The sequence below is a fragment of the Leguminivora glycinivorella genome, chromosome 26, assembly GCF_023078275.1.
Source record: "Leguminivora glycinivorella isolate SPB_JAAS2020 chromosome 26, LegGlyc_1.1, whole genome shotgun sequence".
NCBI lineage: Eukaryota > Metazoa > Arthropoda > Insecta > Lepidoptera > Tortricidae > Leguminivora > Leguminivora glycinivorella.
The window spans coordinates 636,872-655,035 of NC_062996.1; the positions used below are offsets into that span (position 1 = coordinate 636,872).

The following is an 18,164-nucleotide window of genomic DNA, read 5'->3' on the forward strand; positions in this document are numbered from 1 at the left end:
ATCAAGTGTGTTCAGTGAAATGTTGGTTACAGTGTAATTTATAGTGTAAATATTAAAAAGTGATAAAATTGTTGTTCAAATAGGTTAAGCAAAGGATATGTGTAAAAAATATCGTTGAATTTTGTGGCGTAAATCCACGCCTAAACTTTTTACATTTAAATCAAGCATGATATCTCATACATTTAAGATAGATTTCGATAATCATTTATTATCCGATCCTATATCGGATGTAGCATGATATCACATACATTTAAGCCGCCATCTTTGATTTTTGCCTTTGAAATCCTTCCGACATCCGATATCGGATCGGTTAATGTGAAAACTCACTAAGCCGTATATTCTAATTATAACTGCAATACCCAAAGGTTGTCGGAAGAGATCGCTATGCGATAAGACCGCCTGTTGTATGTGTGTATTGCTAGTAAACTACCCGTACGGTGTTCAATAAAGAGTATTGTATTGTATTGTATTGTAAGCATGGCAAATAACAGACTAACATAAAGATATGTAATTATATCATATCTATAATAATTAGGGCGTAAGTAGTTGAAAAAATTCGAGGACAAAATTACCTACCTGACCCTCTAGCACAACTTGCCTTGTCGCGCGCGAGTCCATACTTGAAGTCGTGCTTGATGTATGGACTCGCGCGCGACAAGGCAAGTTGTGCTAAAGGGTCTGGTTTCTATTTTTTCTAAGATATATTAATGAAAGCTTTACGCTGTAAAGAGTTCGAAACGTCGGGATGTATTTTAAATTCATTATACGCGATTTAATCCGTTTCCATAGTTTTATTTCATGAGTAACTATCGCGGTAACCGAAGACAATATTATATATTAATGAAATTATTTACAATTTAAACATACCATTCCTACGATTAACACTGACGACATGTAGCTATGATATAAATAAATCGGTTCATCCGTTCAGGAGCTACGATGCCACAAACAGACACATATACAGATACACAGACAGATAGGGAGACAGACAGACACGTCAAACTTATAACAACCCGTTGTTTTTGCGTCGGTAGTTAAAACTGTTATTAGAAAGTAAATTTAAAACTGATAGCTGTCCTGATCAGGATCACATTGAAATGACCAATCCAATTAAAGACTGAATTAAATATCTATTAAAAGTGATAATGATAATGATAAGAGTGCAATATCTACTGATAATTTCATGGATGTTGGACACAGTCGACTGCTGAAGTTCTTTGTGAAACAGTGAGTATAATTATTAATTAATTAATTATTAAAACAGTAGCCTATGTCACTCTCCATCCCTTCAACTATCTCCACTTAAAAAATCACGACAATTTGTCGCTCCGTTTTGCCGTGAAAGACGGACAAACAAACAGACACAAACACTTTCCCATTTATAATATTAGTATGGATTGTGTATCCTCTAACTTTCCTAAATACTAAATAAGATTCTTTGAGTTGTCAAATTATCCGTTAGATGTCGCTGTACCGTGCGTGAAAATCCTACATCACGCTGTTAAGTTTTTTCAGAGAAATATTACTCCTTGACTCTTACATTCAAATCGCCATCAATAAGAAAAAAAAACCGGCCAAGAGCGTGTCGGGCCACGCTCAGTGTAGGGTTCCGTAGTTTTCCGCATTTTTCTCAAAAACTACTAAACCTATCAAGTTCAAAACAATTTTCCTAGAAAGTCATTATAAAGTTCTACTTTTGTAATTTTTTTCATATTTTTTAAACATATGGTTCAAAAGTTAGAGGGGGGGGACGCACTTTTTTTTCCTTTAGGAGCGATTATTTACGAAAATATTAATATTATCAAAAGACGGTCTTAGGAAACCCTTATTCATTTTTTAATACCTATCCAACAATATATCACACGTTGGGGTTGGAATGAAAAAACATATCAGCCTCCACTTTACATGTAGGGGGGGTACCCTAATAAAACATTTTTTTCCATTTTTTATTTTTGCACTTTGTTGGCGTGATTGATATACATATTGGTACCAAATTTCAGCTTTCTAGTGCTAACGGTTACTGAGATTATCCGCGGACGGACGGACGGACGGACGGACGGACAGACAGACATGGCGAAACTATAAGGGTTCCTAATTGACTACGGAACCCTAAAAACCGGCCAAGAGAGTGTCGGGCCACGCTCAGTGTAAGATTTCGTAGTTTCCCTTATTTTTAACCGCCTTCCAAATCTCAAAGGAAGGGGTTTTCTATTCGTCTTTTTTTTTTTAATGTTTATTGCTCGATATCTCCGTCGTTACTTGACCGATTTTGAAATTTTTTTTTTTGATTGAATGTATACAGATTATGCATACAAATATGCATACAGATTGGTCCCATTTTCTCAGAACCCAGTTCTGATGATGGGATCCTGGAGAAATTGAGGGAACTCCTCAAATCTGAAAGGTATACATAATATAGTGATTTTTGTGTTTTTAAAGGAACAGCATGCATTTACGTACGGAACAGTGACATTTGGTGCAGTGGAACTCCTGATGATGGTCAGAATGGAACTCCTCAAATCTGAACGGCACACTTATAGTGACTTTGGTATTTTTTATAAGAACAGCATGCACTTACGTCCAGAACAGTGACATTTGGTGCAGTGGAACTGTTCATGATGGTCAGAACGGAACTCCTCAAATCTGAACGGCACACTTATAGTGACTTTGGTATTTTTATAAGAACAGCATGCACTTACGTCCAGAACAGTGACATTTGGTGCAGTGGAACTGCTGATGAAGAGTGAGCTGCCCCTAGTTAGAGTTCCGTTCTGATAATCATTCTCATCTGTAAGTACTTCAAAATCATCCAGATTTCAAAATTGGTTCAGAAATGACGGAGATATCGAATAACAAACATTAAAATATATACAGACGAATTGATAACATAATCCAACATTTGAAAGTATTTATCACCAGAACCCCAAAGGAAGGCGGTTTTTTTTTCTTAAAAAATATTTCAAAAACTGTTTAACCTATCAAATTCAAAATAATTTTCCTAGAATCCATACTAATATTATAAATGGGAAAGTGTGTGTCTTCTTTCACGGCAAAACGGAGCGACGACTTGACAAGATTTTCTTAACTGGAGATAGTTGAAGGGATGGAGAGTGACATAGGCTACTTTGTCTCTTTCTAACGCGAGCAAAGCCGCGGGCAAAAGCTAGTTCTTTTATAAAGATGTACTTTTATTATTTTGTTTTAAATTTTTTGAACTTGTGGTTAGAGGGGCATATTTTTTTTTACTTTTGGAGCGATTATTTCTGAAAATATTAACAATATCAAAAAATTATTGTTGTAAACCCCTTTGTAGTCTGTAGGCGGGTACCCTAATAAAACATTTTTTCCGCTTTTTATTTTACTACTTCGTCGGCGTGATTGATATACACATTGGTACCTACTGGGCGGACGGACAAACATGGCGAACTAAGCGCGACAGCGGTGAGCGGCAACCATATGTGCGAATGAAAAGTCCCATCGCTGTGTCTCGCTTCAATGTATGGCCGCCGCTCGCCGCTGTCGCGCTTAGACCAATGTCGTGGCTGAGCCGTAAGGGTAGCCGTAGTTGACTACGGAACCTTAAAAGGCATATTATTAGTCCAAAATACACATACCTACTTATAACTACCTTAAACTAATTACACATAATTATAGGTTGCGCTAAATCATAGTCACAGTTCTTTGCTATTCTTTACAGGCCTAAAATGGAGCAACACACCTTAAAAATAGAAAATCTAGGGCCTTCAGAAATCGAATGTGAGGTACCAAGGCAACAGAAGCTTCGAGAAGATGTACCAATTGAGAACAAGCCAGAAATCCTAAACGTAAGTGATGAAAAATTAATTTTAAAACACGGAGACACTGTCGAGACTTACGCACCTGTAATGAGTATTAAAACTGTAGAATCTACCTTCGGTAAAGAAGGTTTAAGATTCCAAAAGAAGACAGTGACAGAAGATATTTCTGTCCAGTTCCAACATCTGTTTAAGAAGGAGGTGAAACCGGGGAAAACAGTCGTGACTCAAGTACAGAGGTTTGAGTATAAGTATTGATGAATAAATGTTGAAATGATGAGACGTTTTATTTTATTAAATGCCAGAATCCCTTGTTGCGTAGAATAAAAATTATACCTGACTATACTTACTACTACTAATATACATAAGAAGAAGAAGAAGAATGTAGTGTTGGGGACTTTAGCCCGAGCCTATGAGAGGCCTGTACTGAAAAACGTCGTACGATACACATGCGAAAAGGAAATTCGTAATTCATCGCCACTCGTTTCGAACTTCCTTTTTTACGGACTTGTATCGTAATGTACTATTTCGTCGTCTAACAAATATATTTAGGTCAAGTTTCAATTATTATCTTATCTTACTTTTTATCAGATTAGAGCAGGCTCCAAGAGGATGTTCGTTTGCAAAAATAGCGCACCTCATTCTGACTTCTGATATATATTGTATAGGTCCCAGACATCATATAAACAGATGTTGCCAAGCAGTTTTGTGGTCCCCGTCCCCCCGCCCCGCCAATTAAAAATTGCATACAAACAAAAAAAAATTTTCATCAAATCATGCCGTGTAGGGTATCAAAAGAAAGGGCTTATTGAGTAGTTTACGAATATATAGCATACTATAACATTTCTTACACTTTCTCTAAGAATTTTTTAGAAAATTTACGAAATGCTTCATTTTGGAGTTTACTTTAAACCACTGTAGATTAAGAACTAATGAGTATATTTTATAATTATTATTTTAAGTAACTAACAAAAGTCCAATGTTTACTAATCAATAGTTCGTACAGTGAAAAAATTGCATTTGGGAGCAGGGGGAGCAGTCAAAGATGGCGAGTTTCGATAATTGAAATATCTTAAGAGGATACGGTAGCGAAAATGCTAAAATGGAAAGGAGCCCCCCTTTCAACTTGGGAATTTTAGTTTAATATACAAGTGTTATTAACTAGTGAAATAAAACTATGGAAACGGATTAAATCGCGTATAATGAATTTAAAATACATCCCGACGTTTCGAACTCTTTACAGCGTTCGTGGTCAACGGGTGACTGAGGAAAAATTAAAAAGTGCAAAAGCTACCCACTTACAAGAAATATTAACGAACCATGACCACAAATAATATAGATTTCTAAGGCAGGTTCACACACTATTAATAAAGCTAGTTATACAATATTCAAAAAATTTTACCATTACTCTGTTAAAAAATAATTAACCAATTAATCTACACAAAATTGACAAAGAAACAAACTGCAAATGTCCAACACCATACAACACAAATGCCTCACAGCCTTCGTCGTGCTTGTTCCATTATCAGATGTACTACTGGATCCCAAGCCGGTGGTAAAGTAAAGCCATCCTCTCTATTAAAGTTTGGATATTTCTTGATCTCAATGGCCTCTCGCAACATTCTGGGTATATATCGCTTCTCCTTAGCGAGAACCAGAGGCTTGTCAAACTTTATAGCATGATTGACTTTATCCATGACATGTTCAGAGACTGCAGACCTTTGCCGACGGTGCTATTGACATCCGCTATGTGTTCCTTCACCCGTGTGGAAATGCTTCGTTTCGTCTGTCCCACATATGACAGGCCGCACTCACAGTCTAGCCTGTACACTCCCGCGCTTTGTAGAGGAGTTTGACATTTCACAGGCCTCAGGAATTGGGACATCTTCTTCATAGGCTTGAAATAAGTTTTAATAGAAGCCCGTTTCAAGATGTGGCTGATCCTATCTGTGACCCCTCTAACAAAAGGGAGAATTGCAGGCCGGCGCTCGACTGTAGGGATCTTCAAACGGGCCTTCTGCTTGACACGCGGTATCTTGAGCTCGTTCGCCAACAGCGCCTGCCTGGCATGTCGAAGCTCCGCGGTCAAATGTTGGTCGTCACATATCCTTTGGGCTCTCTGAAATAAAGATTTGCCTACAGTAGCTAGTTGACTGGGATGGTGGTGGGATTTGCCATTTAAGTACCTATCAGTATGAGTAGGTTTTCTATACACAGTGCGACCTAAGCTATTATCAGGATTCCTCAAAATGAGAACATCCAAGAAGGGAAGAGAACAGTCTTTCTCCAATTCCATAGTAAATTGTATTTTACTATGGATAGAATTTAAATGGTCTAAGAAAGTTGAAACATTACTTTTAGGAAGTATAGTAAAAGTGTCATCTACGTATCTTTTAAATATCTTCGGCTGGACGGCAGCCAATGAGAGCGCTCTCTCCTCAAAGTCCTCCATGAAGATGTCGGCGACTACTGGAGACACCGGAGACCCCATTGCCACGCCGTCCACTTGAAGGTAGAATTCACCATTCCATAGCAAGTAGCCCGATGTGAGGCAATGTTCCAACAACTTGGCGTAGTTCTCAGACATGTTCTGCTCTCTCAACCTCTTCTTGACAATTTCAATGCAGTCTTTCACCGGTAGATTCGTAAATAGCGACTGAACATCAAAACTGACCATGATTTCATCATCAGTTAATGTGAGATCTCTAATTTCACTGATGAAATGGTAAGAATCCTTTGTATGAGAGCTGGTGCCACCTCGCAATGGTGAAAGGACTCCCGCTAGGTGCTGAGCCAATTTATACGTAGGAGCATCGATCTGACTCACTATTGGACGTAGCGGAGCATTCGGCTTGTGTATTTTAGGCAATCCATACAACTTCGGAGGCACCGGGCAATCAGGAACTAAACTTGCAACAGTAAGATTGAGGCTGTCCGAGTACTCACTAATTAGATCCTTAGTGGTTTTCAGGATCTTCGTAGTTGGGTCCCTCTTTACATGTTTGTATGTTGATGTATCCGCCAAAAGATTCCTTATGTTCTCGTTGTAATCTAACGTATTAAGTACAACGGTCGCATTACCCTTGTCAGCTCGAAGAACAGTTATGTCCGGATCTTCACGCAATGTTTTTAAAGCGACAAATTCATCCCTAGGTAAATTTGTTCTTGGGGGCTTCGCTCTCCGTAACAAAGACGAGACATCCTGGCGTATTGCCTCTAACTCTTCCTTGCCTACACTGTTTTTCACCAGACAATCTTCCACACTGACGATAATGTCCTCATAAGGGAGGGATTAAAAATTGTCCATTAAGAACAACTCAGTCAAAAGATATTTCAAAATTTTTTTTAAAATCGAGGTTCCGCTCTCGACTCTTTCCTCCTTCAAAACTTAATAAATCGGAACGAAATTTGATAATCTGAATAACAATGAAATAATCTATGTCGGACCGTTTAGCTTTTTTGGTTAATTGTTACCAATCTTGAGTATCACACCTTTTTTTGCACCACAATGAAAAAGGCCGTTTTTGGAAATTTTTGATTGGCTCTAGAGTTTTCAAAAAGCAGAATATCAAAAAAATCAAAACGGTCCGACACAGATAAAAATAATAACAATCTGTGTTGAAAAAATCATTGCTCTATCTTCAAAAACCAGGGAGGAAATAGTCGAGAGCGTTTGTATGGAGAATTGACCCCTACCGTATCGTCTTTCGGTCTCTGAGTAGAGTTCCGTTTGCGGACCTCAATCTGGCATATATTTATTACATAGACAGATATTGTCAATCAGTTTTACACCCTCCCCCCCTCACCCACCCTCGTAATTATCGAAACTCGCCATCTTTGACTGCTCCCCCTGCTCCCAAATGCAATTTTTTCACTGTACGAACTATTGGTTCGTAGACATTGGACTCTTGTTAGTTACTTAAAATAATAATTATAAAAATATACTCATTAGTTTTTAATCTACAGTGGTTTAAAGTGAACTCCAAAATGAAGCATTTTCGTAAATTTTCTAAAAAAATCTTAGAGAAAGTGTAAGAAATGTTATAGTATGCTATATATTCGTAAACTATTCAATAAGCCCTTTCTTTTGATACCCTACACGGCATGATTTGATGAAATTTTTTTTTGTTTGTATGCAATTTTTAATTGGCGGGGTGCGGGGAAGGGGACCACAAAACTGGTTGGCAACATGTGTTTATATGATGTCTGGGACCTATACAATATATATCAGAAGTCAGAATGAGGTGCGCTATTTTTGCAAACGAACATCCTCTTGGAGCCTGCTCTAGATAGGATTTTTGGAAACTAACTCACTAAACTAAATGAACTATGTTTTTTTCTGATGCACGTTTAGGAAAACACGCTGAATCAGTCGATCTTATTTCTAAAATTTGGATTTTGAACACTGAAACTGGTAAATTTATATTACGTCTAGGTACATACTCATACAAAAAAAACGTACCTACTAGTTTATTATATCCTGTAGGTGCTACAATATTCTCAGTTATAAGGTTTTGAAATAAACTATAGGTTCCTTATAAAGTGTAGAGGAACACTAAGAAAGGATTTTTCAAAATTCACCTCTTAAGGGGGTGAAATGGGGGTCCAAAGTTTGTGTGGGAAAACAAGTTTATATCAGAACGCGGCCGAAGCCGCGAGAAAAAGCTAAATTGTAAAATTTGGACAGTTTACACTGAAACTGGTAAATTGAAGGTCAAAAATTTACTTTTTTTTAATACTACGTCGGTGGCAAACAAGCATACGGTCCGCCTGATGGAAAGCGGTCACCTTAACCTATGAACGCCTGCAACTCAAGGAGTGTCACATGCGCGTTGCCAACAATGCCAACCCATTAGAAGCTTGTACACTCCCTTTTGCTGTGTTAATTAGTACACAGCAAAAAAGAGTGTTAGGTACAAGCTCCGAGGAGGGTTCGTGTTGCCGACGACTCAAAGGACAATAGACGGAACAAATTAATTCCGAAGATCCTTATACTGTCACCAGCACACCGTACCCTCGTTGAGCTCTGGCAGCCTTACTCACCGGCAGGAACACAACACTATGAGTAGGGTCTAGTGCTATTCTATGGCAATATTTTGAAAACTAGCCATTTTATTTGTAAAATTTGGACAGTTTACACTGAAACTGGTAAATTGAAGATCAAAAATTTACTCTGTAGCTATGAAAACGTCTACATTAGGCACCTATAACTGAAAAGACATTATTTCTAGGAAGCACAAATAGAATGGGAGGTTCTTCGGGATATGGTGAAGAAGCCAATCTACATGGGACTGCAAGAAGAGGTTATACTTTCACCGCACCAGATTAGACCACCTAGTGTTCAACAAGAAACTATAGGGAAAACAGGTTAGTGTTACCACAGTATAATAAAGAGCCTTGCCTGAGAGAGATTTGCCTGTGTGGTGACGGGTTAAGAATTTCACCACCCCCTTTCTTCCCGTGGGTGTCGTAGAAGGCGACTATGGGATATGGGTTAAATTGTGGCGTAGGCGAGAGGCTGGCAACCTGTCACTGCAATGTCACAGTTTCGTTTTCTTTCAACCCCTTACTTGCCAAGAGTGGCACTGAAGCTTTAATAGTTTTATGTGTTCTGCCTACCCCTTATGGGATACAGGCGTGATTGTATGTATGTATGTATTAATAAAGAGCAAGGCTCGGAACGGGTTTATTTTTTACTGGTTAAAACCGGTTTACTTTGATTTTACTCCGAACTTTCTAAAGAACGCGAACGTTATGAGAACTTTATTTTAACCGAAATAAACCGGTTTATTCGACGAGCGGCAAGACGCCGCGTAAATACCTACGTTCACACAACGACTTTTTCTGTTTGGTTAGAACAGTATTATTTATCATGCTGCGGAATAAACCGGTTTATTTTATTCTAAACCGGTTAATCGAACGAAACCTTTATGAAAGCGTTCCCCTAAAAACCGATTTAAAAATAGCGGTTTTTCGAAACGAAATTTAAAGGTTTTTCCGCAAGTACATGATCACGGTTTGAAAATTAAACCGGTATCCGAGCCCTGATAAAGAGTACTATCGTACAGTATGGCCACTCTCGCTCCCCGCTGAAAGTGCCACCCACCCCCTCTCGGTTACCTCACAGTTACCGCCTGACGAAAACGTGAACAATCGACCTGTCATATTTCACTCATACAAGCATGGTACGCGTTCACCTACACGAGCTTAGACTGTGTGCTAATACTCTATGATATAAAGTAAATGCATTAACCGTGACGTCACTTCTCAGTATTTCAAAGTAATTCCATATTAGTAAATCGTTTTGACAGTTCATTAAAAGAAGCTGACTTGACTAGTAGGAAACTAGCCTATTTACATACGTGAGAGCGAGAAGATGATATTTGTTTTCTCTCCCTCACATATGAATGACAGTGACATGCCTAGGAACTTGCACAGGCGCCGCCGCGGGATAAAATGTCAGTGTACCTCCTCATTGCCACACGTCGTTGCTGCACTAACTGCAACAAAGTGATCCTATTTTTGACGCATAAAACTCTAAACAATAGATTCAAAATCTGACTTGCCCTCGGCAACTGATTCATAATATGTATATCAATAAAAAACCGGCCAAGAGCGTGTCGGGCCACGCTCAGTGTAGGGTTCCGTTGTTTTCCGTATTTTTCTCAAAAACTACTGAACCTATCAAGTTAAAAACAGTTTTCCTAGAAAGTCTTTATAAAGTTCTACTTTTGTGATTTTTTTCATATTTTTCAAACATATGGTTCAAACGTTAAAGGGGGAGGGACGCACTTTTTCCTTTAGGAGCGATTATTTCTGAAAATATTAATATTATCAAAAAAACGATCTCAGTAAACCCTTATTTATTTTTAAATACCTATCCAACAATATATCACACGTTGGGGTTGGAATGAAAAAAAAATCAGCCCCCACTTTACATGAAGGGGGGTACCCTAATAAAACATTTTTTTCCAATTTTTATTTTTGATTTTTGTTGGCGTGATGATATACATATTGTTACCAAATTTCAGCTTTCTAGTGCTAACGGTTACTGAGATTATCCGCGGACGGACGGACGGACGGACGGACGGACAGACAGACATGGCGAAACTATAAGGGTTCCTAGTTGACTACGGAACCCTAAAAATGACCACTAACACTTAAAATCCAATCCAAATTCCAATTCTCCTTCCATTGCTCAAATGTTAACTGGAAGGGATAAGTTCGCCTTTGTACTAGTGCTAAGCTCTTTTCTTGTGTTGTATTTATTATTTTCTGGTACAGTCACCAGCATAAATAAGTAATGATTTATGTACCTTGTCACTTTAATGTCGTGTTTGAAATGTGATACGAAATAGGCTTCTTGCCTCCTAGTCAAATCAGCTTCTTTATAAGAACTGTTAAAACGATTTGGAACGACTTGTTAATACGAAATTAATATCAAATCGAATTAATTGACGTCACGGTCAACTAATTTACTTCATATATTTCTATATGATTGATAAAATATAAATTAAAATAACTCATGTCCCTGTTTTCTTTATAATTATCTGATGCTTTATTTCGTGCATGGTATATAGTACATTACGATACAAGTGCGTAAAAATGGAAGTTCGAAACGAGTGGCGATAAATTAAAACACGACCGAAGGGAGTGTTTTAAATCGACACGAGTTACGAATTTCCTTTTCGCACGTGTATCGAACGACGTTTTTCAGTACAGATGGTCGCTTTTTTACGCACTAGTTCGAGAAGTGGTTCATTATATGTCAGGTCGAAACTTCGGAGGTCCATCTTTACTGAAAAACGTCGTACGATACACGTGCGAAAAGGAAATTCGTAACTCGTGTCGATTTAAAACACTCCCTTCGGTCGTGTTTTAATTTATCGCCACTCGTTTCGAACCGCCTTTTTTTCGCACTAGTATCGTAATGTACTATTAATTTAGGTACAGTCAAGTTCATCAAGTTGCCAATTGCCAGTGACTGTACAATAACGTGTTTTACTACTACTAGGTACTACTACTACTATTACTACTCTACTACTACTAAAATGTAAGGAATCGAATACTTTACCTTTTTCTTGACGTTCTTCAAGCATTTTTATCGCCTTTGCCACAAATTCACAGATACCATATCCTTATTTGTTATTTTCACAGATAAAACACCAGAAAAGCCGCAGACCAGAATACCCGTGTCCAGGTTCAAACCCGCGGCTGAGCGAGTGCTGAAAGAGAAACGAGATGCACTGAAGAGTAAAAGAGAGGTGAATAATCGTTATTTGTTATACAATGGGGCAAAGGATACTATAGTTGAACCACGAGCGAAGCGAGTGGTTCGAGAATAGAATCCTGAACTTGGCGAGTTTTTCAATATAAGAGAAGTAAAATACATTTGCACCCGTGTGTAACACAAAACTTTTCCCCTCACTATAGCGAGGAAACTACAACGCAAAAAATGCGTTTATCGCTGCTTCCAGTTGTTCCACAGGTGGTAAATCATCTTTATTACTAGATTCACCTGCTTTTATCAATTTTAAAGCAGTTAATTTGACTATATTCAAGGTCATATTACTTTACCCACTAGTGGATAAAATGCGTTTTTACCCGCTGGTATTAAAGGACAAAACACATGTTTCCGAGCTGTTTAGGCACTGGTTCCACCACCAGCGAACGAAAGAACGAAAAACGAACAAAAAATAATCATTCCCGTGCAAATAAAACCGGCCAAGAGCGTGTCGGGCCACGCTCAGTGTAGGGTGCCGTAGTTTTCTGTATTTTTCTCAAAAACTACTGAACCTATCAAGTTCAAAACAATTTTCCTAGAAAGTCTTTATAAAGTTCTACTTTTGTAACTTTTTTCATATTTTTTAAACATATGGTTCAAAAGGACGCACTTTTTTTTCCTTTAGGAGCGATTATTTCCGAAAATATTAATATTATCAAAAAACGATCTTTGTAAACCCTTATTCATTTTTAAATACCTATCCAACAATATATCACACGTTGGGGTTGAAATGAAAAAAAATATCAGCCTTCCACTTTACATGTAGGGGGGGTACCCTAATAAAACATTTTATTCCATTTTTTATTTTTGCACTTTATTGGCGTGACATACATATTGGTACCAAACAGCTTTCTAGTGCTTACGGTTACTGAGATTATCCGCGGACGGACGGACGGACGGACGGACGGACAGACAGACAGACAGACATGGCGAAACTATAAGGGTTCCTAGTTGACTACGGAACCCAAAAAAGAGACACTGCGATTTTGATAGCTCGCTGGGCGAGTAACTATAAACATCGCCGTGTCTCTTTCATTTGACGCGAGAGCGGCTATAACTATAACCACACGTGCCAATATTGATACCCGAGCAAGCGAAAGATTCCAATATTGAATCGAGCGTAGCGAGTAGTTCGAGAAGTGGAATTTTGAGGGTTTCTTGGCACGAAAGTTAAACAAAGTGGGTAAATCTAGGGTTGCAAAAAAACGGTTTTTTTTTCTAGCTTGAAAAAAAACATGAAAAAAAACCGTGAAAAAAAACAGTTTTTTTTCTGGAGTATGTTTTTTTCTAAAGTATGAAATCTCAAAATTTGCAAAGTAATTAATACTTTTATACGGTTTTTTAGACTTAATGTTAACTATTAAACGAATTTAATCAAATAACTTTAATTTCTGATCTTATAAAAATAAGTTTTACGAAATTTGTAGTTGGTAGTTATTTCATTTCATTTCATTTCATTTATTCATTGTAAAGTCAAGTCATGTACATACATTAAAATGCAGGTGTAATGCAGTAGGTAGGTCAGTCCACGACGCCCTGTGAGGGCATACAACAAGCTTATCTTAACTAATCTAGGTTAAAAATAAAAAATATACAATGTTTTTTTCTAAATCTAGTGCAATAAATTGGTCAATAATAGTAAATTTCATTTTATAAAAGTTAAAAAATAAATCATAGTCAGAATCAATAAATTATTAAGATTAATTAAAAAGAAAGAATTAAAATTTCACAATTAAGATATTAATAATTATTTAAAAAAAATATAGTTTAAAAGAATAAAATAATAATCATAGGTTATCATCAAAGAAATCTTTAACTGAGTAATAACATTTATCTAATAACAAATTTTGCAGTTTAGTCTTAAATATCGCATATTGAGGTATTTGTTTAATTGAGTCTGGAATTTTATTGGTTATTAATATACATTTGTAGTGAGGGCTATTTTTATACATTTGTAAGTTCGTTTTGGGTAGTTGCAGTTTGTTTCTGTACTGTGCTCTAGTTGTTGGCTTATCCTGTTTTTGTTCGAATAAATGAGGATTTTCGCGAACAAAGAGAGCGGCTTGTAGTATATAGATACAGGGCAGCGTTAATAGTTTGTACCTAACGAAGTGTGGGCGACAGCTGGCTGGTATACGCACATTTGCCAAAATTCGAACGCACTTTTTTTGCATTATAAAAAGCTGCTCGGCCTCAACACTGTCTCCCCAAAGGATTACAGCGTACCTAAGCCACGCGTAGGCATATGAATAATATGCTGATAATGCACATTCAAGGTCTGTGTTAGTCTTGAGTATTCCTAGGGCATATACAAATTTCGCCATTTTTGTTTTAATATTTTGTATGTGGGCCTTCCAATTCATGCTAGAATCTATAGTTATACCTAACAAGTTGAATTCCTCGACTTCTTCTATAATATTTGTATTAGTATCCAAACTTAGCTCTAGGGGTTTTTTTTGAGAAGGTTTAAATTGAATAATGTTTGTCTTTTTAATGTTAATTTCTAAATTATGTTCCCCGAGCCATCCCTGTACGGAATTAAAAATGTTGCAAAGTTGTGTGTTACATACATTCTTCGGTGTTATTGGAACTAAATAAAAGAGAAATGTCGTCAGCAAACATAACGCAGGTTGTGTGAGTGTTGAGTATTTTTGGTAAATCATTTATATATGCCAGGAATAGTAGGCATCCACAAACACTTCCCTGGGGTATTGAGCACGTAGTGTCGCGCATATTTGACGTCACGATATTTAACTCCTCGCGGTCCTTATCAAAATAGTTTATTTGCACGCATTGTTTACGGTTCTGGAGGTACGATTTGAACCAATTATATGCAATACCGCGTATTCCCATCCCGTACAATTTACTGAGTAGAATTGGATGTGATACTTTTTCATACGCTTTCGTCATATCTAGTAAAAGTCCTATACTATAAGTTCTGTTGTTTATGTGGCTTAAAATGTTTAGCACATATTGATAAACAGCTAATGTTGTTGAGCGGTGTTTCCTAAACCCGTATTGGTTCTTATCCAAGATGTTGAACTTTTCGAAAAAATTATATACACGGTTGGTCATACATTTTTCGAATATTTTCGACACGGTTGGTAAAAGTGCTATAGGTCGATATTGGTTTGGATTTGTTACGTCCCCGTTTTTAAATATGGGTTTAATAATAGATATTTTTAGCGAGTCCGGGAATGTGCCTTGATTAAATGACTGGTTAATCAGTTGCGTTAGTGGCTTCGCTAACTCAGCTGCACAGCGTTTTATAAGAACGGGCGGCATTTCGTCGAGTTATCACTATTTACTGTTGGCAATACCACCGCCTCTCCACGCTACACGCAGCATCGGGGATTCCCCAATAAACGTTTGTATATTGAATGTTAATTGAATTAAAATGTACGTTATTGTTATTGAAACACGTTACAACTCACGAAAAACCGTTATTGTCGTATTATTTGTTCATCTGAAAAAAAACTATATTTAGAAAAAAAACTGTGGAAATTCCCACAGGAGGTCCTTGGAACAATAGGAAGGCACTTTGGTTTATCCGAACGTTATTTATTTATAATTTATTAATATATATTTACACAAACATGTTTACATCATGAGTCCTGTCAAAAGAGTGTCGTTTGAAAACTCAAAAGTCTGCACATAGACAACTGAGGTTCCAAACTTAAATTTGGTCAAGCATGAGTCGATTGCATATTCAACCTTCACAATAACACACCCCCTCAATCGACTCTGCTTGAAGCGTTAGTACATACTTTACAACTTTTATCTAATACTTTACAACTTTTATTTAAAAGGCCACAATCTCATTTCCAGAACAATATTTCAAAAACTTTCATCACATTAGTTTACCAAAAAACAAAAGGTTTCAAAAAACATTATCATCAAATATTAATTAGTACATATCTACATGTACTCTCATATAATATAAACTCCCACTAATCGACACATCACTACTAATATATAAATAAGTAGTTAATTATTCAGCTTCTCGCCTCATATTATTCTTTATTCTCCCACTCGATACATCGCTACAAATATATAAATAAACAGTTAATTATTCTACTTCTCGCTTCATATTTATCTTTTATTCTCCCACTCGATACATCACTACTAATATATAAATTAACTACATCTATCTCCCTTATTTATTCCACTTCTCGACTCATACTTATTTTTATTCTCCACCGCTCGATACATCATTACTAATTGCCAAATACATCGATATAAAATTTACTTACCCTCCCCTTCTCTAAACAAATACTAAAATACTAAAAATTATAATAATGTTTGGAATAAATAAAATTTAGAAAAAATACTTAAGGATAACTTCAGAACACTGTGTAAATAATGACTATTAAATGAATGTGTGGTTTTACTCTTTTTTCAAGTTGGTTTGTTGGTTACTTTTATATTGATTCACTTACCATTAGTACACTTACACCCCCTTAAGTGAATCATTATTAAGCACCCCCTTAATTCTAACTTTATTTCATGCTTCCAGAATCCTTAAGTTTTCTTTCAATACACATTCCTGTATTATTTTTACACACCCTATAAAAAACTTACATACTACGATAATTATAAACAAACCCCGACATGAGCCGAAAAAATAATTAACGTTCACTTTAGCCCGCACTTATACTACACTCAATGACTCATTTTAGCCACAATATCACTAAAACACTAATCTTCGTTGACATTTTTCAAACTTTACAGCCGGTAAACTTTTAGTTAGTATATCAGCCAGCTGTGATCCCGTCGGACAGTATTTAACTGTAATCTGATTTTCGTCAATTTTCTCTTTTAGGTAATAGTATTTTACGTCTATGTGTTTGCTTCTTCTCCCCATGATTCCTTTTTTCATAAGCCAAATTGCAGATTGATTATCTACTCTCATCTCAACTTCTAGTTTTTCCTTGGTTATCTCAAAAATCAGATCCCTTATGAATAGTAGTTCTTTACAACATTCTGCTGCTGCTATGAATTCTGCTTCTGTGCTGCTCAGTGCGACTACTGATTGTTTTCTTGAGCTCCATGCCACTGGTCCACCATTCAGCCAAATCACAAAACCAGAAGTGCTGCGCCTAGTGTCTGGATCTCCCGCGAAATCCGAATCACAATAACCCCTGAGTACTTTATCATCTTTATTAAAGTGAATCCCTTTTTCTGTTGAGCCTTTCAGGAATCGCAAAATTGTCTTAGCATTATTCAAATCATTTAAATTTGGAGAATTTTGATGCCTCGAACAATAACCCACTTGAAAACTAATGTCTGGTCGCGTTTTATTCGAAAGATATAACAATGACCCTATCATCTCTCGGTAAAGCTCATGAGACTTAGTGTCAACCTTTACTGACGGATGCTGTTCTATCAGAATTGTTGGACATTTACATTCTTTGGCATTGTTTAGGTTAAATTTCTTAATGATTTTCTCACTGTATGTTTTCTGAAAAATTTTAATCCCATTTTCATCTTGCTTAATGTCCAAACCAATGTAATTGGTGACTTCATCTAAGACTCTTAGTTCAAAAGCCTTTCTAATTCTTTCTATTATGTACACTAGATCTTCTTCTTTCTCTCCAAGAACTAATCCATCATCGACATATACCGCAAGAATAATCTTCCTTTTACCCTCCATAACAAAAATGCATTGATCAAGTTTCATCTGCTTGAACCCCATCTTTATTAAGAACTCTGTAAACTTAATATTCCACATTAGTGGAGCTTGTTTCAGACCGTATAAGCTCTTGTTTAGTTTGCATACTTTGCCTTCTTTGTTGCTATAGCCTTTGGGTACCTTCATGTATATACATTCTTTCAAGTCTCCATGTAAAAAGGCTGTCTTCACATCAAACTGTTTTAATTTTAACCCTTTTGCCGCTGCAATAGATAGTAAGATTCTTAAAGACGTACTATTAACTACCGGACTGTACGTCTCGTCATAATCTATTTTGTACTTTTGTTGAAAGCCTCTTGCAACTAGTCTGGCTTTATATCTGCCATCAGACTTTACTGTAAAAATCCACTTGCTAGTAACTAATTTTCTTCCTTTTGCTTCCTGTTCATCCACA

At 36.8% G+C, this 18,164-nt stretch overlaps 1 protein-coding gene across 5 annotated transcripts in view; it reads left to right on the forward strand.

The window, feature by feature from the left end:
* Positions 1 to 18,164, forward strand: part of LOC125239754 — a 25,131-nt gene continuing 6,967 nt past the window's right edge. Inside the window, exons 1-5 of one of the 5 annotated variants that reach the window (XM_048147420.1) lie at positions 1 to 45; positions 1,073 to 1,227; positions 3,698 to 3,824; positions 9,026 to 9,161; positions 11,952 to 12,058. In XM_048147420.1, the coding sequence (XP_048003377.1) occupies positions 1,184 to 1,227; positions 3,698 to 3,824; positions 9,026 to 9,161; positions 11,952 to 12,058 (414 nt within the window). In that variant the 5' untranslated portion in view covers positions 1 to 45; positions 1,073 to 1,183. The other 4 variants (XM_048147424.1, XM_048147421.1, XM_048147422.1 and 1 more) reach the window with 4 other exon arrangements.